General features: G+C 39.7%; 1 protein-coding gene across 5 annotated transcripts in view; it reads right to left on the minus strand.

Moving 5' to 3' along the window:
- The window catches only part of myh11b (myosin, heavy chain 11b, smooth muscle), a 155171-nt gene that overhangs the window by 78221 nt on the left and 50509 nt on the right, over window positions 1–26441 (minus strand). For all 5 annotated transcript variants that reach the window (XM_069905658.1, XM_069905659.1, XM_069905660.1 and 2 more), the window contains one exon: window positions 7643–7670. In XM_069905658.1, coding sequence (XP_069761759.1) covers window positions 7643–7670 — 28 coding nt within the window. The remainder of the gene's footprint in view (window positions 1–7642; window positions 7671–26441) is intronic.

Genomic DNA, 26441 nt, shown 5'->3' on the forward strand with positions numbered 1-26441 from the left:
CCAATCTGTTCACGCATTTCCTACATAATTAAAAGCCATCTGTTTTAGACGTATTTCTTTTTGAGAGATTTACTTCTAACTTGGGCAGAGATCCAAACTGCATTTTCATAGAAATGAATAATGATCTTCATATGCCTACCGAATTATGCAAACACCATATTAGCTAAATATTTCCATTTGCTCATTCTGTCCTTGCATCAAGCCTTAAGATTCCCAAGATGCTTTGGAAGTTTGGGATTTCCCTGTGTTTTGAAATACATGACCCACCTACCTTTTCAAAAGTTCTTGGGAAATGTTGGATGCTTCGGCAATCTCTTTATGTTTCCTAATCAGAACATCAGCCAGATTTCAGTAGCAAAAAATATGCAAGAACTGTTGGGCACGGGAAGAGGAATTTGTTTCCAGTCCAAAGTTACTTTGGCTCTATTCGATTGTTGATGAAAACAGATGTGCACCGATATAGCGAGGTTCTTCTCTTTTCTGTCCAAAGCCTGAAAATTATCTTTGTTTAATTTGTGGTTTTTTTTTTAGTCATTTAAATGTTGGTTGTTTCAGGAAGGCCACTGGCTGAACGGATTAGGTGATATGGTTAAAAAACAGTGCCCTCCTGATTCGCACTATCAATGACTCCAAGGAGGAACGATGGGCTTTAATGTGCATTAGATTTCAGCTGGCCCAATTCCATGCGCTCGAATGAATGGAAGGGGGTAGGGAGGTTGACCTTTATGGCCAGGTCACAGGGGGAGGGGCTACAAGGGATCGAGTCTTCAGTGGATGGGCCAGCCACTCATACACAGGACAGCACAGAACAGTATATACATATCACCACACCTTTTTTACAAAGAAGGAAATGTGAGTAAGTGGGCATCTATCCATCTCATGTCCGGCGGAGCTATTCTCACCGACAGGAGAAGGGGCAAACGCGGGCCACTGGCGCCTTGAAACCAGTTGCTCCAGGCAGATGGGGCTTGTTACCCACGGATGGCAACTCATTTAAGAGAGGGAGAACTCTGATTTCAAACCTCCACTGCTTTGTGGCTATTCCCTTTCACAGAAAAGGCTTTGGGAGTAAACCCCAAGGAAAATTCTGGAGTCAGAGTCTCACAAACAGCTGACTCCTGCAATGCTGCTGGCACCAAACTGTATTGACTTTCATCATTTCTTTGGACCTGTCATTAGCATGGAAGGGGGGTGGGGAGAGGGGTGTGTGTCCCACTGCATGGACAACATATCAACACTGTCCTGGCCTGGGCCCTCCAGAGGCCACCCCAGCTTCATTTTAGAAGCATTATCCATGGTCGACCACAACTGACGGAGGTCACAATAGTTATATGGCTGAGAGGCAAAGGGTAACTCTCCATGTCAAATCTCAACCACTTTAGGTGCACCAGCCTTTGGTTAATTGAAGACAAAAATTTATGGTCTACAGCAGCCCTTCTCAAGATCTTTTTTGGCTATGGCGAATTGCAGTGGATCCAGTCCTTTAGAGGCAATGAGCACTTTACAGAGACATTACTGTAAGGGGCATAGCGAACTCCACTCCCGGTACAGACTCATGACCAGGTCACAAGTAGGGAAGTCTGCCAGAGACTTTATACTCTCTCTGAAAGAGCTAGCAAGAGGCTGCAACTTTAAAGCAGTATCAGCTCAGGAGTACGCGGAGGACCTTATTAGGGACAGAATTGTTGCGGGAATACGGTCCACTGAGACGAGACATTGATTACTGAAGAAAGGAATGGTGGGGCTAGATGAGGCAGAGATTATTGCAGAAGCTTTAGAAAGCACCATGAAAGAATTGGAGGAGTGCTCACAGGACCCTGGGGCTGGGACAAATGTCACACTGCTGGACTCTCTAGCCCCACAAAAAGAAAAGTATGCTGCCTCACAGGAATTCACAGCAGCAGCAGCACCTTGAGGATCCCAAGTGCTTTTTCTGTGGACAAAGAAAGCACCCCAGAGCCCTCTGCCCTGCCAGAGAAAATGTCTGTTCCAACTGTGGAAAACGTGGGCATTATGCAAAAGTCTGCAGAAGCCCCAAGGCCACAGCCAAGGCCCATTCTCATGCTAATGAGAGGCGGGAAAGCTCTTCTTTCTCTACAGATAAGCAGAAGAAGAATGCCATGTGCAGCCGGCCATCTTGGATAAATGCTACAGAGCAGAGGACACAGTCTTCAGGAAATGAATATGACGCCAATGATGGTAGGACACGAAGGACACGCCAGACTTCCTTCCCTACGCATGAATCAGGCGAGTCCATACAATTTATCTGATGCCACTGTGTGCGTCAAAATGAATGATGTGAGGGTAAATTGCTTAATAGATAGTGGAAGCACTGAAAGTTTTATTGACCTGGGGTTAGTCAACCGCCTTGTGCTCCCCACACGCCCGAGTGAGCACCGGATCCTGTTAGCAGCCAGCAGCCTTGCGGCTGAGGTAAAACAGTTTTGCAGGGTTACTCCAGAAATCCAGGGCACAAAATACAAAGGGTTTAAATTACTAGTACTCCCTCACCTCTGTGCCCCAGTACTATTGGGGTTAGATGTTCAGTGCCAGTTAGAAAGCATTACAATAGTGCACAACGGGCCTCACCCCCCCACTACGCCTTACGAAGAAACAACACTGCAGCCTGTCTGTCCTGAACATAGAACCCCCTCCGCTGTTCACACACCTGACCCCAGAATGTACACCAATAGCCACAAAGAGCAGGAGGTATAGCCCGAGGGACAGAGCCTTCATTAGGACGGAAGTCCGCAGGCTACTACAAGAGAGCATCATAGAGCAGAGCACCAGCCCAGGTGGTTGTAGTAAAGTCAGGAGAAAAACTGCACATTGTAGTGGATTACAGCCAGACAATCAACAAATTTACACAACTAGATGCCTATCCCCTGCCACGCATAGCAGACATGATCAACAACAATGCGCAGTATAAGGTGTTCTCCACAATAGGCGGAGGAGATGCCCTATTGAAGGCGGCATACCACCAACTGCCCATTAGAAACAGCAATCGCACTTGCATGGCATTTGAGGCAGACGGCAGCCTGTATCAATTTCTGCGACTCCCCTTTGGTGTCACCAATGGTGTCCCTGTTTCAGAGAGAAATGGACCGAATAGTAGATGAGTTCCAACTGAAAGCGGTGTTCCCCTACTTGGACAAAGTGACAATCTTTGGCCACACTCAGGAGGATCACGATACGAATTTAAAACGCTTCTTCCAGGCAACTGAGGAAAGGAACCTAACATACAACAGGGACAAGTGCGTCTTTAGCGCCAGGAAGTTGCCAATCCTAGGCTACATAGTGCAGAACCGGGAAATCAGCTCAGACCCAGCCCGTATGCGCCCTCTCCTAGACCTCCCAGTGCCACACACACTGAAAGCACTTAAAAGGTGTTTGGGACTGTTCACTTACTACACCCAATGGGTCCCCAACTACGCCAACAGGGCCCACCCACTTATAAAAGCCTCAGTTTTCCCACTGTGTCCAGCAGCCACCAGAGCATTAGGGACCATATCGCTAAAGCTACCATGTGGTCCATAGATGAGTCGATCCCATTTCAAGTAGAAATGGATTCATCCGATGTGGCTCTGGCAACCACCCTAAACCAAGACGGATGACCGGTGGCCTTTTTCTTGCGAACCCTACAGGGGTCAGAGGTCAGACACTCAGGAGTAGAGAAGGAGGCCCTAGCCATTGTGGAAGCAGTAAGGCACTGGAGACATTATCTGGCGTGCAAGCACTTCACCCTCGTCACGGACCAACGGTCCATCATAGTCACCAAGTGTCCGTGGATTCACCTCCGGCACTCCTGCCGCCTCTGCAGGCACACAGACTCCTGCGTGATCCATCGGCAACCTGAACTCCAGATCCAAACCTCTGATATGATCAGGAAGCTTCCAGTGCCCAAAGCCCTTCTTACCCTCAGCGCCTCTCGAATCCCGGTTCCGATGCCTGGCACCCAGTCTCTGGCAGCCCGCAGCCCCGCAACCTATGTGAGTCCCTCAGCCGCTGAGCCCTCGCTGGTCCGCTGCCGTTCGTTCAGCCATTCAGTTCAGGAGGTTTGTGTTGCCCCATGTCTGGTGGCCAGCAGGAGGTCAAATAAGTTGCCACCTGACCTCCAGAGCACTCTGTACTTCTACACTGAAGTGAGGAGGAGGGGAAGTCAGGAACATATTGACCCAGAAGGGAAGTTTCAGCATTGCTCCTCTTTCAAACCACTGGCAACCAAAGGTATGTTGTTTTGATCTGTAATAACTTGCACATTCAGAAATCAAAAGGTCAAATTTTAAATATTACAATATGCAGCATTGGATGAAACAAAACAAGTAGTGCAATAAATTGGGAATCCACGATATTTAGTTACTACTTATCTTTGTCCTTGGGTCCTGGTTAGTTTAGAATTATACATAATTCACTACTAGCCAGTATTAGTAGCAAACAAAGTGAACAATGGAACCTATTTAATTCCATTACAGGAAAGTGTTGTTTGAAGTGCATAAGATCACAAGAATTCCTTCCTTCCCACCCATTTCAGCTCAAGGGACAAAATTCTATTTGAATCTGATATGGTTTGGTAACAGAAAATTGGAATTAGTCCAAGTCAGATTAGGGAAGAAGATTGTACCACTTTAAAAAAAACCTCATCCATCTCTTTGTACAGAAATGCAAACAACCATACCAGGGTAGAATTTAAGGAAAGGAATTGTTAGTTTGGGGGGGTGGGATCTTGATCATTATTCTGCATTTCTTGGGAACGGATCACTTTTCCAGAGCCATTGAATGTGCACGGATGTTCTGTATTTTGACCAATAAGAGTGCTTTGTGAACATTGTCAGTTTGTACTTCCTGTCTCTCAGAATGCAGATTTTCCATCTTCGGCTCTCAGCTGGTTCTCTTGGATTTTCCCTTATTTGGTGCTCCTTGGAATAATTCCCTCCTTAAAGCTAGCCATATTGCAAAAAACTTGGGCAGCATGATGAGCACACGGAAATGCTTTTGAGTGGCTACTATTTATAATTACTGACTTGGACTGACAGTCAAAGATATACTTCCTGAAGGGATTGGGGATAGTGCCAAAAAAATGAAAATTAATCGGAAAGCTAAAAGCAATGTTTTTGGCTGCCGCAGTGTAGTGAATGAACCAGAAGTATGAAAAGTGAAAGATAGTAATATTAAAGGTATTAATGTGAAATCGGATAGATTTAATATTAATTTGTTTGCAGATGATGTTTTGATAATATTTAACAGAACCTCAGAATTCTTTGAGGATAGATTGGAACAGTATGGTGAGATATCAGGTTATAAAATTAATTGGGAAAAGAGTGAGATTATGCCTTTAGCCAAAATGGATCATTCTTCATGGAGGGATATTGTGAAATTTAAATGGTCTGATCAGATTATGTATTTAGGTGTTCAGGTAGATTGTGATTTTTAGTCATTTATATTAATTAAATTATTTACCCTTATTATCTAAAATTAAATATAATTACCAATTACATGAATTGGACGAGTTAATTGTATTCAAATGAATATTTTTCCTTGAATTCACTATTTTTTTCAGTCTATTCCTTGTAAGGTTCCTCAAAAATGTTTTAAGGATTTAAATGCCTTGGTGAGGAAATTTTTATGGAAGGATAAAATGGTCAGGGCATCACTACAGAAATTGACTTGGAAATATGAATTAAGAGGTCTGCAACTTCCTAATTTTTAAAATTATTATGATGCAGCAGAATTGAAATTTATTTATAGGATGTTTGAAATAGATAAACCTTTGATATGGGCTAATATTGAACTATCTTTAATTGGTGAGAAGAGGGATGGATCAGTTTATTTATAGATGGAATCCTAACTTATTGAGTAATTATAATTTATCTGTTTTGAAACACTTAATGGATTTATGGTATAAAAATATGAAGCCATAGGTACTCAAGGTAGGATTTCAGGTAAAACTCCATTGGACCAAAATAAGCTTTTCCCCTTTACACTTCATAATCAACTTTTGAAGTTATGGGATCAAAAGGGCATTAAATTGGTGCAAGATTGTTATGAAGCAGGATATTTTATTTCTTTTCGAAGAATATCTTCAAATACTCTTTTTTCTTATTATCAAATAATTTTGGACATACTTTATGGTTACCTAGACAATCTAAGTTTGAGGGTGGTTATATCCAAGATGTATGTTTTACTACAGAATAAAATGCTTAAGCCGGATATACATAAATCTAGATTGATATGGGAGAAAGATTTAGGTAGACTTATTTCTCAGGATGATTGGATGAATTTATGTAGGGATAGTATGACTAAAATTGTAAATGTAAGGAAATATAATTTTATTTCTTCGGATTTATGTTTTAGGCTCCTTTTTTACATTCTACTTGGTCACGTGAAACCCTTTTGGAATAAACTTAAGGAATTTTTAAGGAGTTATTTTGAAAGTGAAATTTTCATTAGATCCTTTAGTATTTTTGTTGGGTAATATTAAGAGGAATAGTTTAGAATTAAAATTAAATAGATTTCAAATTGCTTTTTTGAGATTGGCATTAGCTATGGCTAGAAATGGCAATTGGAAAAATGAGACTGATTTGAGATTCAGAGATGGCATATGGAGTTGAGGTCTTGTATTCCATTGGAAAACATACCATATAAATTTAGGTGTTAATTATTTTTATATCGTAAAACTTGGAGCCCGCATTTGGATTATATTGGGTTGAATTATTAAATCTCCTTGCCGCACAATAGTGGTGTTGCTCCAAACCATGGTAACTAATTGATGAATTTTGATGTGATGTGATCTCCTCTTTGCTTTCTCTTTTTTTCTGAGGTAGGTTAGAGGGGTGTGGAGGATTAGTTTTAAAATATGTCTGTATTTTGTGCATTTTTTAATGTTTTATTCATTAATTGCACATTTTAACATTTGCATCATGATTCAATAAATAAATTTTTCAAATAAAATATGAAAAGTGACCTTTGCAGATATTTGTCAGAGTCTCCTGGCCTATACTGTTACTCATCCATTTGAATTCAGCTGGTCTTGAAGCGCCCATAGGAGGTAAATTATACATTACCTTCAAGAAGGGTTCAGGCTGAAACATCGGTAATGTATCTTTACCTCCTATGGATGCTGCGAGACCAGCTGAGTTCCTCCAGCATTTCGGTGTGTTTTTACTACATTTCATTTGATCCATTTGAACCCTTGTGCCGAGGCTTTCAAGAGGTCACCCAAAGATGAGACTTAAAAAAGAGCTGAGCACTTATCTTTAAAAAGGATAGATTTGGAAAGTTATTTTATGGTTCCTTTTGGGACATGGGCAAATAATTAGTCCTTGGAAGGCATCTAGAGTTAAAAATGAGCTGACCAGTTCTCCCTCATTCAAGCACTTACTTTGTAATTTTATTTTCACGTCCTTGTTATCATGACTCCTTGTGCTTTTCATCAATGAATGGCAACTATAAATCTTTTGGCAAAAAGGTAGAGGTGGATTTACAAGTCACAAAATTTGCAGAATTTTTGCCCTTTTCCTTCCTTCACTCCTTACTCATTTCAACTTCAAGATGTTGAGAGGAACCAATCAGGGATTTAAAAATACTTTAAACATCCATAAAACAACAGATGTACGAATAGCTAAACATAAAGCAGTTTACTCACGTGCACAAAATCGACTGGTCTTCACGATCTGTTAAAAAATGTGAAAGGAATCATTAGTACAAATATGTCGATGGTGGATGAATATTTGCAATATTTCAATTATATTCCAGTACAAGGGGTTATTGTAATTTCACCATATAAAGTTCTGTTTTGTCACTCACTGATGCATATTATTTCATAAATGTAAAGTTTATCTTTTGAACAGGGCAATCCCATCACATAATCTAACCTCATTGTTAAACCTTGTGTGTCCTAACTATTCTTTCATTCGCTCAGGTGCCTTGCCGTTCAGCGTGGGTGATCACGTCTCTCCATCTGTCATGATCTCTGACCCTCCTAGTTGTAGTTGTTTCCTCCCCTGTTTTCCTTTAGTAAGGCTCCATCTTTGAGTTGTGGTCGATGTTGAGTTCATGATTATATGAGGGAAAAATACTGAAGTGGTTTCCTGTTGCCTTCTTCAGTTGCAGTGTCTGTACTGGACAGGTAACCCTGGCCATTGAGCAGCAGATTCATCTGCCCAGCATTTTTAGTTTTTCAACCATAAATTTCAATTTGTAGAATCTGCTTGTAAAAACCATCCACCATCTGCAATCCATGGGTTCATGTGATCCTGATTTGGTAGGCAAAACAGGTTCTAGACGTTGCCTAAGGTTGGCCAGACAGAAGAAGAGCTTTACACTTCCTTTTGCTGAGCAATGGTGCAGCACTGACACTGAACCTAACTATTCACCATGTCTATTATTCTTAATGAAACTGTGAATATGGTCAGCCAAACCATTCTGCTTGTGTCTGCTTATAGCTCAGAGCACCCAAAGGTGGACAAAAAATACAGCTTTGCTAAAGTTGCTTGCATCTTGAAAGCAAAAAGATAACAACACTCTAGAAAGGACTACCTCTTATTTAGTACCCTGTGAGGGAAGATATGTAAATGTTGAGGCTACAATATCCAAAAGCAATAATTATTTTTCAAATCCAGTTTGAATTTACCTCAGTTGTGGGGCTGTGAGGAACAGGGAAGAAAATAGTGGAGGCTAGCATCAAATCAGCCTTGATCTGACTGAACAACAGAGCAGACTTGAGTCACAGCTCTGACAAATGGTCTCACGGCAGGTTAACCTTGTTTTATCCCCCACCCCCGCAGATGCTGGCTGACTTGCTGAGTGTTCCAGAAATATTCTGTTTAAATCTTTCTTAAATACTCTGACAGCAGTCGCCAAACTTGTGAATTCCACACTCAATAACATTGGACAAGCACATTCACCTTAAAGGCAATCAAGAATCGGCAAGCAATGTCACATCCTGGAAATTAGCTAAGTGAGAAGAAGATCATTTGCAGTTCTCTCTCCAAGTTGGTGTCTCAGAGGAGAGGCTTGATTTGATTTGTCAGTGGCAATCTGTAGAGTTGTTAACCGACTGCACTTATAGACTAAAAATTGATTTACTTTGTTTTAACCCCAACTGTGGGTAAAAATTCCATCCATGTTTCAAGCTTTTGTTTTTATTTGTTCAACTGCTTCTGACAAAAAGATTTTTTTTTTCCTTGCTGTTGATCTCAGAATTCAAAACTTAGTTTTAATTACTCATTCCCTTGGGATTTACTTGTCCGATTATTTTTTTAATGATAGATTAGATTTTCAGTTTAAAAAAAAAACCACTTCTTTGTTGTGATCAAAAACATTTGCCTTATATCCCGTGAGTTAAAGAGATTTCCATCACATAACCTTTCATTGAAAAATTTCTGGAACCTACACTAATGACCTACATTAATGACATTGAATATTTATGGTTACGGAATGAGAAATGTTTCTTCATCAAATGACAAAATATCAAACCATCCTCAGTGGATCTCCGTTCTCACTCTGCAACCTAATAGGATGAGCAAATAGTTTCTCCCGAACACAATGAATGGCTGGGGTCTACATAATTTACCAGGGATGGTAGTAGAATCACATTCAACTACACCATTCCAAAAGGAGCCTCGTTTAAGTACCTGAAAGGAAAGTATATGCAGGGCTGTGGGGAAAGTCTAGGGGAGTGGGACTAAATGGCTCACACTTACACAGAGCCTGTACAGACTCAAGGGGGAGAAGGCCTTCTTTCATGCTATCCCCTTTCTGTGATGGGTTATTCCAATAATCAGGGGTGGTGCTAGTATTTTCAGAACATTCCACAAAATTCTAGCAGTATTTGATTCTCCATATTTTTGTTTAGTGAGGCTTGGCTCAAGGGGATTGTCACTTTTGCAGTGATACAGTGAGAAAGTTTGTTTTGCAAGCAGACCAGTTTGTCTACCCATACATTTCTTCTTCTTTGGCTTGGCTTCGCGGACGAAGATTTAAGGAGGGGGTAAATTGCATAGCAGTTAAAAACACAGTCTAGGGTGTCGACCAAGTTACAGAGAGAGATCAGTTAGTGCAGAGCAACATTTTATGAACAAATTTGTTCTGGTTTCTTGAATTAATTTTATACATTATTATTGCTCAATTATCTGAGCACGTGTAAGCAAAAACATCTGATCATTGCCAGGCAATTAAAATGAGGAAACAAACTCAAAAATTGTGGAGGTACATTGTAAATGTCATTGAGGAAATGGATGGGCAATATCTAACCGAGTGATGGTTGAAAGCAAGGTTCAATTTTAGCTTCCACTGATTTCAAAGTTAAGCAAATTGGGGGTCACATGACTGTGGCACAATCTCAAGTGAAACTCTTGACAAGTCATAGACACTACTTCTGGCTCCTTTTATCCAGATGTTCATGGTCTAATCATTAGCCCCTTACGCACTGATAACTTGGGTGTGGTGACACAGCAGCGGAAACAAATATGAACTGTGTCAGTGAAGTATTTGTGTAATGGAACAAAAGGACAAGATTATTCCTATGCATACCTTTTAATATACAAAGCATCCACTTTCTTTCAACATTCATTTTGTTGCTTTCCAAGCCAGGCCATCCATCCCCGAATATATTGGCTTGGTGGTCATTAAATGAGCAGAAATCTGCAATGGATGGGTGACAATATAGATCGCCCATTGTTTATCTGATCATGTTAAAGGATATCATTGTCCTGTACTGGGTTGATATGGTTGGGTTACAAAAAAAATTAATATTTTAAAAATCAGGAGCTAAATCTGAGAATCACAATTCATATTCTATGTGTTGTAGCTAATATTCAGCTGCAACATTTTGAATTATTGGACACTTTGCTATCGCATAGAGCTAAGTCAGATCACTAGAGACAAATGTGATTTAATTCATCCAGGCTAGCACAGAACAGACCAGTTGTATGATTAGTAACAAACCTCAACCATGCTCACCTGTCACGGCTGTAATACCCAGGACCAGAATGGTATGTTCATGTCTGATTAAAAAACTTCAATGAGTTCTTCCAGGGAGGAAGGAGAGGCCCAAAACCTGTGTCAAACTTGATGCTTCTAGGTCAAACAGAAGTTCTGCTGAGGGTCTAACAAAAAGAGGCTCCTACCAACCCATGTCAAAACCCTCTTCCCATTGACCCATCAGGCTATGGTGACACTGCACCTGAACACTCCAGAGTTTTGTTTCCTATCCTAGACAGGATATACTTGATAACAAGAGTCCAGCATAGATTTACATGACTGATCCCAGGGAATAGCAGGTTTCATATGCAAGGAGAATTTGAGTCGACCCTGCTTCGGTCCTGATTATGTTTCACAGAATGAGATCTCTCGTTGAAATTTTTAAAATTCTTGCAAGTACTGACAGGCTCGACACTGGCAGCCCATTGCATCTGGCTGAGCAATCTAAACAAGGGTCATATTTTCAGAATAGAACTAGCACGAGGAGGAGTTGCTTCACTCAGAGGTTAAGGGATCTCTGGAATTCTCTCTCCTTAAGGGCTGTGGAGACTATTGGTAAGTTAAGTTCATTCAAAACAGAGATCAATAGATTTCTAGGTTTTAAAGGGAAGAAGAGACATGGAGACGGTGCAGGAAAATTGTACCGAAGTAAAAGATCCTCCATGTTCTTGCTAAATGGTGGAGCAGGGTCGAAGAACCGAGTGGTCTTCCCTGCTCCTATTTCTTATGTTGACCTTTTTAGCAGACAACTGGATTATTGCATACAAGTAACGCACATAAGGTCAAGGCTAACACTTTAAAAAAAATCTTATTTATAAGCACTTTCCCTCTCGTCCACCTGCACATCATCTTAAAATTGCTGAATACAGTTTATATTCACATCGTGTAATAATAAATCAGTCACACTATTCTTATCAATGATCCTCTGAGATTGAGGCCCTCTAAAACTTTTCCATTAATTTTCTTTCCTGCAGCATCTCTCCTTCATCCTGCACAAATTCTTTGCTTTCAAACTCCTTCATAGCCTTTGACCCCTTCATCCCCAACGTGATCTGAATTCCTTCATATTAGGCCACATTTATTGGGTACCTGTAGTGAGAACTGTTGGGACTCAAGACCATTGAATTCATTCCACTAATCCTGATTAAAAATGATACCCCTGAATCAATATCTTGGTGACCTATCCTCATACCCGAGGTTGCTCAGTGAAGCTTCTTGGGAGGTTTGGTGATGTCACATTAGATATACAAATAAAAGTTTTTATTATTCCTGTGTATTTAGATTTCTTTACCCTTTTCTTCAGCCCATTGCTTTCTGCACTTAATTTTATTGCACGCTAACCTCCCCAACTCCTAATACTGTGTTGAATGCCTTAAAACCTTTCAATTACTACATAAACATAATAAAAAAGTTTTATTATAGATATTTAAGAGCTCAGCCAAGATCACCTTTTTGTAAGCCCCACGAACAACATTCTGAGTTTTATAATTGTTGTTGTGTTTAAATAACACTGAACAGTTATGCTTCCATACTTTAAATGGTTTGGTTTGCCTGAAGATAGCTTTAAAAGGTCAAAAACTAATGGTAGCATTTTACTGGGCAAAATAGGATTATGGTGAGGCGAGGGAGGGAGAGCCTTTTTTTTGATTCCGGTTTGATTCCAGACATTGTACAATTACTCAATTCACGTTTCTGCTCTGAGGATGTGAAAAGCCCTGCAAACCGATTCTCGACAGCATGGTATTGAGGAGACATTTTATTCATTGGACACTGCTAGCTTTCCATTCACAGACAATTTCAATGCCACAAGTACAAATAAAAATATTTTCCTTTGGTTTCATTTAAATTCTGGCTGACTTATTCTGAAGTATGTTGAAAATCGAGAAGTTTTCAAAAACGTTTTTCTTCTTTTTGGAATCTCTGGCAGATCTGGAACCACCCCCATGAAATTGCTCATCACAGCAAGTTGAATGAAGAGCAGTAGAGCCCTTTGTGGGCAGAATAATGCAGCAGGATGGGTCAGTTGTGCTCATGAGTTTCCCCTCAAGGATCAAGATGTCTAGATATATTTCTCTTCTTAATGATGCCACTGAAAGCACATGGAATGAATCCATCTGCAGTTTAAGGTATGACGAGCAAGTTAAGCTCACAGGCAATCACAAAAGGAAAAAGCTATGAAGCTTTGGTTCGCTCATTAAAGAACGTTCAGTAATACATGAGAGAAAACGATGTTGCAAAAATCATGGCAAGTTTTTATCCGAGTAAAAATATTCAGCAGGATTATACATTGCGAATAAGCCAGTAATGGATTGTTCAATAACATCAAAAACCTGTCTGATTGATCAACCATATCTCACTCTTACATGTTCAATGTTATTGTAGGACACTTTTAAGAAAATCTCCAGAGAGAAACACTTTATCACTGTTTTGCTTTTAAGGCAGCAGATTTCAGATTCATTGTCAGAGAAGGGGAGGGGAGGTTGGAACAAGAGGGCATGAGTTAAGGGTCAGGGGGCAAAACTTTAGGAGAAATATTAGAGGTTGCTTTTTCACTCAGCAAGTGGTGGCAGAATGGAATGATCTTCCGAATGAGATCGTTGTGGCAGGGTCCCTTCTGTCATTTAAGAGAAGGATGGAGGTGAGGGGGGTTGGAGAGTTATGGGCGGAGAGCGGGAGGGTTCAGCTAGTGGAGTCGTTCTAGTGAACTGGTGTGGATGCGAAGAGCCAACATGGCCTGTTTCCGTTCTGTAGACGTTTATATAAAAATCACATACAACCCTGAGATTTTTTCCTGCAGGCGAGGCAGAATCACCACTTCTTGGTAGTGCAAATAGACTGTACTAAACATACACATGTAAACTAATAAAGCAATGTAAAAGAATGCAATACAGAGAGAGAAAAAAATCAATAAAGTGCAAAAATAAGAGACCTTAAATGAGTTTGAGTTTGTCGTTGAGGTGTCTGATGGTGGAGGGGTAGCAGCTGTTACTGAACCCGCTGGTGTGAATCTGATGGCACCTATATACTTTTCTCCTGAAAGTAGCAGTTTGAACAGAGAGAGTAATGGGTGAAATGGATCTTCGAAGATTGCTGCTGCTCTCCGATGGTAGCGTTCCCTGTAGATGTTCTTGATGGTGGGGAAGATTTTGCCTGTGATGTCCTGGGCTGTGTCCACTACCTTTTGCATGGGTTTATGCTCAGGTGTATTGGTGCCCCAATAACAGACAGTGATGCAGCCGGTCAGCACATTTTTCACCACACATCTGTAGAAATTTTCCAGGGTTTCCGACATCATACCAAACCTCCACAATCTCCTGAGGAAGTAGAGGTGCGAATGTGCTTTCTTCACACTGCCATTAATGTGTTGGGTCCAGCACTGGGAGGAAAGCAAAGCCACACATCTGGAAGACTAATAGCCTATTGAAATTATTTGCACGGATAGCACAGCAGTTAGTGCAACACCTTTACAGCGCAACCAATTGAGATCAGGGTCAAAATCCTGTGCTATCTGTAAGGAGTTTGTATGTTCTCCCCATGTAAAGGTTTTCCCAAGGCGCTCTGGGTTCCTCCCACCATTCAGAATGTCCCTGGGGTGGAGATTAATTGGGTGTAAATTGGGCAGTAGAAACTCGTGGGTCAAAATGGCCTGTTACCGTGATATATGTCTAAATTTAAAAATAACACTGGCTTTTAAAAAGCCACTATGTGTCTGTCATTCCTTCTCTGTTTTGAAAAGAACCAAATTTAGTGAACTATTTCATTGCATTGAATTCAAAATAACAGTACAACAGATATAATAGATTTGCCTGTAAACAAATAACTATTTGAGATATGATGATCTTGTCTGCAATGAGACATCTCGCAGTAACAATACCATCATGCTTGGGTTGGGTTGGGTGGGTGAGGGAGAGAAGATTCAGAGAAAGGGATGATAGCAGAGCAAGAAAGTGGCAACAGGCAAGGCCACCTAATCCTATTTTTCCACTCTAACCCCTGTGTGCTTGTGCACCAGGTCTATCTACCCATCTACTTGTGTGTGTGTTTTAATGCCCATGCAGCAGCAGTATTCTCCAGTTGTCTGGGATACCCTTGCCACTAGATAAAGAACTAGCTCTATTCAGCCCATGTGGTATCTGACCCCATAGGATTGCCTAGGAAAAAGTTTTCCAGATAGTTTTCACAATGACACTATCCTTTTAAGGGTCAAACTGTGGTGCGCTGTTAGAATCAGACACACACACACAAGGTAAAGACTGTACAACAGACTTTAATCCACAAAGACTTCCACAGAGCCAGGCTGGCTGTGGCTGCAGCAACTCTGAGTGAAGCTTCGGGAGGCCGGCACAGGCTTATATCCCGGAGGGTGATTGACACCCATCCGGGTGTTGTCCTGTCCCCATACACTCGTGCAGGTACAGATGCTGCCCCCTGCAGTGGGCCAATGGTGTATCACCACACAAACACAATAGACTCATGGACTCAGGAATTTAAACGCAACTAATTTTGTGGACAAGTACAAACCACTAGCCAGCTGAACTACTACTCACCACAAGACCGTCTACATTTTTCTGTCTGTGTACAAGAAGGAAGTCAAGAATCATTCTGGAAGTTAAATGCCTGGATACACCAACATCTCAACTTTTACTCCCACGGTCCCACTGCAAAGCCTTTTATTCATTTGCTTCTTTATTTCACTCTCTGTCGATGTTAATTTAATGAACCATTTTATGGTGTTTTAAGCTGCATTTAACATTTTATTTCAAATGTGGCAGCCACCTGCCTTGCAAAGCGACAAGAGCAGGGAGATTGGAGGTATGGCAGGATGATTATTATTGGTGGATCTTAGCCACTCCTGACGAGTCCCTGCACACAACCCTACGTTGACAGCACAAAACTGTTATGATTAATAAAGCTTGTTGAATATGACTCCATAATTAAGTAATCCTAAAGGTTGTTTCTAAACAAGTCCATCCCTCCACTAATATTACCAAATTGAATGATAAAATGTAGTTATACCTGATTTTGCATCTTCTGTAAAGTTCTTCAGAGGCCATTTTAAACATCTTCCACAGCAATGCAACATATAATTTTGTGTAATATATTGTAAGTTTTTGAAATTAGGTGTGAGGGGATGAAATTGGCCAAACATCACAGAAACAGAGCATTTGGCTCAACGAATCCATGCAGATCATCAGTTGCCAATGCAAATTCATCCTGTGGCTATACCAATCTCATTTTATTCTCCCAATTTCTCATCAACACCCCACTTCAACCCACAGATTCTATCACTCATACATGCAAAGATCAATTTAGCATTGCCAATTGACTTCTAGTCTTTGCCGTTGATGTACAAGGACCTCATTCTCCTATCTCACCTGATCATTTTGAATTCAAAGAATAATAAATAATAGAATATAAAACGGGGCACAATATTAAAGAAGCTATTGATTTTCTACCAATGATAGAGACAAATATTACTTTGTCACTGGAAAAATACTCATTAATGCAAGAAGAGATACAGAATTGAGAGAGAGAGAGAGAATAATGACTTGATGGGATGCATCGTAAAGCTAAATTTGTCACAACGTTCCCAATCAGAACATTTAAACATGATGCAGAAATGTTCTTCAAGATCCGTTTCTTGTTAAAGAGATTGGATTCCAATCAAGTTCAGGTTTATTGTCACATGAACCAAGATGCAGTGCTAAATCTTGATTTGTGATATCACAGATAGGACAATAAATAGACAAAAGAATGAAATAAATCACATAGGAAACTGTTTATAATTATTTTGTGGGCATCAGATCCTCCTTATTTTTTTTTATTGCAGTTACTGCAATCCACAAACAATGTTTGAGTCCTTTATTTTTAAACCAATATCGTTCTCCAAGATGACAATTAGCATGCAACGAGGATCTCCAGAATTTTTGCCTCAAACTATTTTCTCATCCCTTGTGATTGACTGCAAACACCTGGAAAGAGTTAAGGATCCTAGTGCATTATTCTGAGAATTAAACTATATATATATATATAACTATATATATATATATATAACTATATATATATATATATATAACTATATATATATATATATAACTATATATATATATATAACTATATATATATATATATAACTATATATATATATATATAACTATATATATATATAACTATATATATATATAACTATATATATATAACTATATATATATATAACTATATATATATATAACTATATATATAACTATATATATAACTATATATATAACTATATATATATAACTATATATATAAAACTATATATATAAAACTATATATATATAAAACTATATATATATATAAAACTATATATATATAAAACTATATATATATATAAAACTATATATATATAAAACTATATATATATAAAACTATATATATATATATATATAAAACTATATATATATATATATATATATATATAAAACTATATATATATATATAAAACTATATATATATATATATATAAAACTATATATATATATATATATATAAAACTATATATATATATATATATATATAGATATATATATATATATATATATATAAAACTATATATATATATATATATATATATATAGATATATATATATATATAGATATATATATATATATAAAACAAGTTTATGATTTACACAGCTGGAAAAGAACACTTCCAAAGTGTGATTTACTATTTAAAATTTTACCCTGAACAGTCTAAAGATGCAAGTTGCAATAGAGGGAAGAGACTGTTATTTCGGCCAATGGTTTTGAAGAGTCCATGGCTGCATCAACTAATTGCTTGGGGACTGATCTGCATGCATCGATAATCACTCAATAGAACAGGAAGAAGTGATGTCCCGTCTTTGCATTGATTGAAAAAGTGAACAACTTCCTAAGTATTAAAAGGCAGTGGCAAAGTAATTCCCACAACTACCAGCAGTTTGAAGCAATTTATTTCTAAACATTGCTGGAATGCACATAGCTGACAATGAATAGGCCATTTTGTTGACTGATGCCAAATACTGTCATAAACCATAGCTTTATAATTGCAGCAATTTATATTGCTATAAACCATTCTGGGAAAATAACTAATTTAAAAAGAAAAATCAGTCGACTTGTCATGCCTTGGGAACTTCTATGTACTCCCCTGGGATCTGAAAATAAATGCTTAAACATTCCTTCTGCTTTCTGTTTATGCCCAGAGTGTTCCACATTGCTAATTTACTGCAACTTGAAATCAATTTATACCTAAAATGGAAATGAAATGAGTACAAGGGATATTTATTCAGCGGACACTGAAATCCTGACTATTTCAAAGTGATGTTTGAAGATAAAATTTCTCTGATGAAGTGATTTCAGATTCATTGTCAAAGAGTACATACATGACATCACATACAACCCTGAGATTCTTTTTCCAGTGGGCACAGCAGAATTACCATTAACTGGTGGTGCCAAAAAACTGTACACACCTGTAAACACAAAGAACTGTAAACAGAATCAATTTATTATCATGAACAAGTTACAACATTTAGTGTTTTGAGGCATAGTGCAAACCATTTTTACAACCATAAATTAAAAAAATAGTGCATGACAAGTAAAGCAGTGTCTTTGGTTCATTGATTATTCAGGAATCTGATGGCAGCGGGGAAGAAGGTGACCTTGAGCCACTGAGTGCTCATCTTAAGGCTCCTATACCTTTTTTCCTGATGGTAGTAGTGTGAAGAGAGCATGGCCTGGGCGCTGGGGGGTCTTTAAGGATAGAGGCTGCTATATTGAGACACTGCATCATGTAGATTTCCTCGATGGAGGGAAGGCATGTGATGTCATAGGCTGAGTTAACAATCCTCGAGTTTTTTCTCGTCCTGAGAGTCAGCTCCTCCATACCAGACAGCGACGCAACCAACCGGAATGCTCTCCACGGTACATCTGTAGAGGTTTTTGAGAGTCTTCGGTGACATACCAGATCTCCTCAAGCACCTCTCAAAGTATAGCCGCTGGCGAACCTTCCTCGTGATTGCATAGACACAGAGGCCCCAGATCAGATCCTCTGAGATGTTAACACCCAGGAATTTGATAATGAATGTAAACAAACTGACTGTGGAATACAGAGAGAATAAAAAAGAAAAATCAATGCACAAGTAAGAGACTATAAATGAGTCTCTGAGTTTGTTGTTGAGCAGTCTGACGGTGGAGGGGTAGTAGCCGTTCCTGAACCTGGTGCCGTGAGTCTTGTGGGCACCTATGCCTCTTTCCTGATGGCAGCAGCGAGAACAGAGCAATGTGCTGGTCGATGAGGGTCTTTGATGATTGCTGCTACTCTCCGATGGCAGCTTTCCCTGTAAATGTACTCAATAGTGGGGAGGGTTTTGCCTGTGATTTCCTGGGCTGTGTCCACTACCATATTGGAGGGCTTTACACGGTATTAGTGTCCCCAAACAAGACTGTGAAGCAGCTGTCAGCACACCTCTGTGGAAATTTTCCAGGGTTTCTGATGTCATACCAAACCTCTGCAAACTCCTGAGGAAGTAGAGGCACTGACATGCTTTCTTTACAATGCCATTGGTGTGCAAAGTTCAGGAAAGATCCTCTGAGATAGTGACTCCCAAGAACTTAAATTTGCTGACCCTCTCCATCTCTGATCCCCCAATGATCACTGGATTGTATACCTCTTGCTTTCCTTTCCCCTCCTGAAGTCAACAATCAGCTCCTTAGTTTTGGTGACATTGAATGCCAGAGTGAATATTTGGCTGAATGGTGTACCAATAACAATCTCCCTCCTGTACGCTGACTCATTCCGTTCCTTTATACAACTCATTACTGTGGTATCATCGGCAAATTTGTAGATGGCATTATTGTAGTACTGAGCCACAGAGTAGTAGGTGTAAAGTGAGTAGAACACATGTGGTGCTCCAGTACGGATGGAGATTGTGGAGAAGTTCTTACCAATCTTCACTGATTGTGGTCTAGAGGTGAGGAAATCCATGATCAAATTATACAGTGGGGTGTTAAGTGATTGATTAAGTTGCAAATACATAACATGGCGATAAACTGCAAGAGACCACAAAAGGCAACATAAGATGGGTGAAGTAAATCAAAAATCTATAGATACCGTGGATGAACTAAAAAACACAAGATGCTGGAGAACCTCAGCAGATCAAACAGAGTCCTTTATGTAGCAAAAGTAAAAAAAAACATAACCGATGTTGTGGGATTGAGCCCTTTGCTAAAGTATGAGAAAATGCCAGCAGGTATCACGTCAAAAGGGTGGGGGGGGGGTGCCAAAGGCAGGAATTGATAGGTGGAGGAAGGGGACAGTAGCAATGAGGGGGAGGAGGGATGGCTGGGTGGGTAGAAAGACAGGAAAGGGGGAGGGGAGAAAAAAATGCAAGGTTTAATAGAAAACAGTAATGTCAATGTCGTTGCAAAGGGAGAGGATGTGACCAGTCTCTCCAATTTTGAGAAGGTCACAAAGGGTGCACCAGATGCAGTAAATAAGTCCTCTGGATATTTAAGTGAAGTGTTGCTTCACTTGAAAGGCCCGTTTGGGGCCGACCATGGTGAGGGAGGAGGTGTTGCACCTCCTGCAAGCACAGGGGAAGATGCCGGGGGTGAGGGATGAGTGCATGAGGGAATCGCAAAGGGAGCGGTCCCCGCGGAAGGCCGAAAGGGGAGAAGGAAAAAATGTGTCAGGTGGGGGATCTTGTAGTAAGTGCTGGAAATTCTGGCAAATAAGGTGTTGGATGAAGAGGCTGGTGGGGTGGTAGGTGAGGAGAAGGGGGATTCTATGTTTGTTGCATCTGGGGGCAGAGGGGGCCAGGGCAGATGAGCAAGAAAGGGAGGAGGTGAGGGGGAGGGCTGAGTTGATAGTGGTGGCGGTTCTGTACCTTTCCCTTTGCTACATAAAGGACACTGTTTGACCTACTGAGCTTCTCCAGCATTTTGGGTTTTTACAAGAAGCATGAATATGATTTCCATTACGGCATATTTTGTAGTCATGTGAACATGTATTTCGGTAGAGTGCTTACAATTGTGACAATGAAGTGGTGAATGCAGGCTCAATTTTCACATTTAAGAAAAATTTGGACAGGTACATGGATGGGAAGGGCATGGACTGGATGCAGATCAGTGGGACGAAGCAAAATAATAATTTGGCACAGACTAGAAGGCTCAACAGGCCTGTTCTCTACTATAATGTAAATTGATCTACAAGAGAGTAGGGATTTTAAAACAACTAAAAGCATCATAATGCACAACTAAACCTCACAGCTGGTCGGTGAGGTTTGGAGCCTCTCCGCTCACATTCCACACTTCTTAGTCAGGAAATAGTGCAATATGTGAAGGAGACATCCAAAGAACAAGAAATGAAAATTAAACAGATATGTCCTGATTCTGAGTGACCAGTACAATCAGCAAGACATGGTATAAAAAGTCAATGCCAGTAAAGTATAATTAGAGCAATATTTTCTGGCACGAAAAAACCAAACCCTCTGAGTAAACAGGAAAGAAAATCAATTACACCCACTGCAATTTTCAGCTGTGTGCTCGTGCTCTGGGAGGCTCCCTGAACACATGATGATATACCGTTATGCCAGTTACATTTCAAGTGGAACATATTGTTGGGATATTTCCGAGTTTATATAGTACACTAACTTGGTTAAACCCAAAGTTTTGTTTATAAAATGCCTCAGCAAAACAAAATGTTTTATTTTGGAATGGAAGTTTTCTTCTGACTTTATGAGAACTTGCTTGACAAAACTTGATAGAGCTAGGATATAGCCATCTTTAGCCACTTGGATCCCACTAAATTGGCAGTCCAGTGTCCCAGATAGGAATGGTGCTTTTGCTGTTTACACTTGACCATTCTTAACCGGGACACTGCACGCGTTCATACTCACCATGAGCCATCCCCGGTGACCTTCTACCGGTGATGTCATGACACATCGAGTGATGGTGGACCTGCCATAAATCCTGATCAATGTATTACGATCTTATATTTAACCCATATTAATCATGCCTAATTATAACATAATTAAGCTTTATGTACAGCCCTTCAGCATCTGTTTTTGTTGTGCCGACCTATATAAACCTTAAAAAGGGACTGTGGGAAAGTGCAAGCAATAAATAGCAATAGCGAACAATTTTTAAGCAGAGTGGGAAAGATAGTAGCGCTGTCACGCACAATTTATGAAGATTATGGGGGGGGGGGGGGGGGAAAGTGATGGCAGTCCTGCCCTCCCAGAATTCCATGCGGAAGAGAAACTCCTCCATGAGTGCTCAATGTCTACAGCCAAGCATACAGCCCTTTCTCTGCCACATGGAATTCTGGGACGGCAGGTCTGCCATTGCTTTTCCCCCTCCACAATAGCACTACCAACGTTCACACACTGTTTATAAATTGTCCTCTATTGCTATTTATTGCCAGCACTTCTCTCTCTCTCCCCCCCCTCTGCTGCCTCTTTCCCAAGGCAAAGTTTATACTTTCATTTTAATCTTTTCTTTCCTTCATGTTCCTGCACTCACGCAGAAACATGCATCATTTCTGTCCTAGAATCCAATTCTCACTTTCACACTAGGCTAAATGGAACGCCGGTGTCTCCATATTCCAGGATTGCAGTCAGGGTTGAAGCTGTCCAGCCCCGGCGTGAAACGACGTTGTTCAGACAATTTTGTTTTCACACTGGACCCTAATTCCCAGCTAATGTCCCAGCTAATTCCTGGGACAAGATGCAAGTGTGAAAGGGGCTTTTAATTGCTTAACAGAGCAAGAAATATGTGATCAGTAGACAAGGTAATAAAGTTTAATGAGCGACTGAAAGTCTACTTGGCTACTTAGAAAATTCTTGTTCCTTTTAAGAAGTCAATAGCTTAAGCTTTTACCCAAATAGGTAGCGATATCAATGCAAACCTTCGCCTGTAATCAGTTCCAGGCATTGTATATTCTATATCTTATGGGTGAAAAATCCAATTTATGAATATTTAGTTAAGAATAATGATAGACTATACTGAATAGGACAAACGGATGAGATAGGTGCTTTAAGGGGAATTATCTGATAAAACATTTGGTTCAAAATTCATCTGTATAGTAACAAGCTTAATATAGTATTGATTTTTCAGAATCAATGATGAGGTAATAATAGGAAACTTAGTGTAGACCATAGTTTCCCTTTATTATTCTCCATTTGCTTCTATCTGAATTACGTTGAAGCAGAAGGACATGTCACTGATGTCCAATTGGAGGCAGCGCACATTTGGACACTTCTGTGAGCTTCGTTCACTTATCCGTGGGCAACAGACAACACCAATAAACACAAACAGATCATCATGGGGCTTTAAATTTGTTTTGCCATCGGTTAATAGGGATCTTTAGAATCAAATCTCAGCTGATGGAATCTAATGCTGGGAAGTCCACAAACAATTTGGACAATTCTGGAAAAAAAAATGTGCAGTAAAAATAAAAAGCGCCAAATTCTTTTACTTTTCTTCCACGCTTTGAATGTATCTGTTGATCATTGTATAAATTGCATTTTAAAAGGAACATATGTACACTTGGTTTAATATATGAATGTATACACTGCCTTCTCCAACTCCTTGATTTATTGATGTGTGTGTGAGTGTCTATACAGAATATGTGTATATTCAGTATGCATATATTTAATAAATATACACACACACAAATATAAATACACACATATACATAATTATATATACAAGATCATATATATATATATATATATATACACACACACACATATATGTCAATAAGGAGTTGGAGAAAGCAGTGTATACATTCATTCATACATGTCAATGAACACTACAACACAAGTTGGTGCCTTTAATTTACTTTTGATTACACAAGTCTCCTTTGGAGCTGAAAGTTGATTTAAGAGAATTCACAAATTTTAATGCACAAGGAACTAAAAATATTTCACAAAATTGAATAAAACACATGTATTTGAATATACTAATAAAATCAGAATTTATTTCAATAAATACTTTCCCTGTACTATTCATTTTAAGTGCAGAATATAATCATGCCCCATTGATAACCTGCTGCCTATGAGATCATATTTACTCATTGCCCCACAATTTTTACTATCCATGGTAGTTTAACATTGTCAATAATTTTCCTTTTCTACTGACCAGTTGTGATAACTACATTACTAACATAATCTAAGAGTTCAATCATAAGGAAGCAACCCGTTGGCAGCTTTACCATATATGGATAAAACAGAATAGAAAGGAAAGCAGACTGCTACCTCCTTTCACTGCAGCTTGTTTTTTTTAATCCTTCAAGTTACATTCCTCATACTGTACTGGGCCATTATGAAGCCCAAGTTAAAAAAAAGGGAATTTACTTAAATCATCCAATTTGGCAAATTATGAGCATTTCTTGTCAAAATGCAACACCAAGCAAACTTGAAAAGGATGCATATCTAACTTCATCAGTTCTGGTTAAACATTTACTTTGGTTTCAATGTTATATGGAGATTACCCTCCCCTTCTATTTTAGTGGGCAATCAATTTCCCTGTGTAGATTTATTCATTGCCTTTTCATAGCTGATACTTCCACGAGCTACAAATGGGAGAACAATGGCAAATCCAGAGATGTGCAAAAGTTCTGTTTATTTTCAGAATGCATGACAAGTTGAAAATTTTCACCGAAATATGGTTCCACTCCAGAAGATGAGGCTTGTCAGGTCAAATTATCTACTTGTCAGAGTAACCCTCACTGCAGTACACAAAATTGCTGGACAAATTCAGGAGGTCACACAGCATCCATAGGAAGTAAAAGCAGTCGGCGTTTTGGGTCCGAGCCTTTCATCAGACGGAATTATCCGACAGGGGCCCAAATGAAAAGGGTTGGGGATGGGGGATATTAAAAACCATGCACATTTTGTTTCCCTCATTTGCCTTACCAGTACCAATAACAAAGCTTTATGTGTAAAGATCTCTTGTCCCTTTATCACCAGGGTTTGTTTTTTTTATATAAAAGTTTTGGATTGGTTTTGCTCGGCTGGAGACAGGTGCAAGTCAAACTCAAATGCCGCAAAAAAAAAACAGAACTGAGGAATTTTAATGAACAATGATGCTAATCTGTTTACTAAAAGCTGGAAAAAAAAGCAAAAATGATAGGGGAACACAGAAGGTTTTCAGGAGGGTTATTTATGCAGAGGGTGCTGGTGGACTAAGTTGGGGCCTAAACTTAGATTTGATAATGCAATCCTACTCAAGGGCAACACAAAAACTGCAGTTGCTGGAATCTTGAGTGATGCTGCCTGACCATCAAGATCCTCCAGATTCTCCTTGTTCACTCGGTTTGGTGAGAAAAGTTAAGTAGACTCTTCTTGTGATGCCGAAAATCCTGCATGCTACTACACTGGCCCATCTGCTCAAACTGGCATTAAAACAATTAGTTGTAGTCTTCTGATGTCACTCAACTCCCTTTTCCACGTGAGGACCCCACCAGGTGAGAATGCAAGGCCCAGCTACCCTCTCAGAATATGGAGTCAAAATTGTAGTTCGAAGTTTCTGTCACCTTTCAGGGCAGACAAACAACTTGAGACAGTTTACTAGCAATTTTACAGATTTCTGCCAAGCAGATAAGGTCAAAATCAACCCCTTTTTTTTAAAATTGTGATCAAAAATAAGTTATGTGGAACTAAAATAAATGTTACTGAATGGTGTAGTTGTTCGGTTTGTGTAATTGCAATGTACTTGACATAAACTTAATTCTATAATTAATGGGAGGTGATCATCAAAAGAGGGCTGTGAGAAACCTTGATTCCTGTCGAGAACAAAGACTTTAACAATAGGTGGTAATTTAATCTGCAAAAACTCATATTGCTGGCATTTGCACTCTGGTTCCACTGCTTGTATTCACTTTGGGTGCTCTAATATTACAGGGTGGGATATTAATCCTAGACCCCATCAATTAATCCCATGTACCCTTTATTAAGATGAGTAAGCGTCTTATCCTAACATTCCGTCAGGATTTATCCCTCTATTAATGCCTAAAGAAATCTCTTGGTGCCTGCCACATTGACCACCGCCAGTGGGCTGATAACGCCTCAAACTGTGCATCTTGGCGCCTCACAGTTTGGCGGGCAGCAACCTCCTTTGAAGAAGACCGCAGAGCCCACCTCACTGACAAAAGGCAAAGGAGGAAAAACCCAACACCTAACCCCAACCAACCAATTTTCCCTTGCAACCGCTGCAATCGTGTCTGCCTGTCCCGCATCGGACTTGTCAGCCACAAACGAGCCTGCAGCTGACGTGGACTTTTTACCCCCTCCATAAATCTTCGTCCGCGAAGCCAAGCCAAAGAAAGAATGTTGAAAATGGATTATTTGGGTGCTATGATGTTTTCATAATGAAAGAAGAAATAGAAAAGCATTTGGAACCATCAGGCAGACGCAGCATGGATTCAGCAAAGACAGGTC

This window comes from Narcine bancroftii, chromosome 12 (genome assembly GCF_036971445.1).
Source record: "Narcine bancroftii isolate sNarBan1 chromosome 12, sNarBan1.hap1, whole genome shotgun sequence".
Lineage (NCBI taxonomy): Eukaryota > Metazoa > Chordata > Chondrichthyes > Torpediniformes > Narcinidae > Narcine > Narcine bancroftii.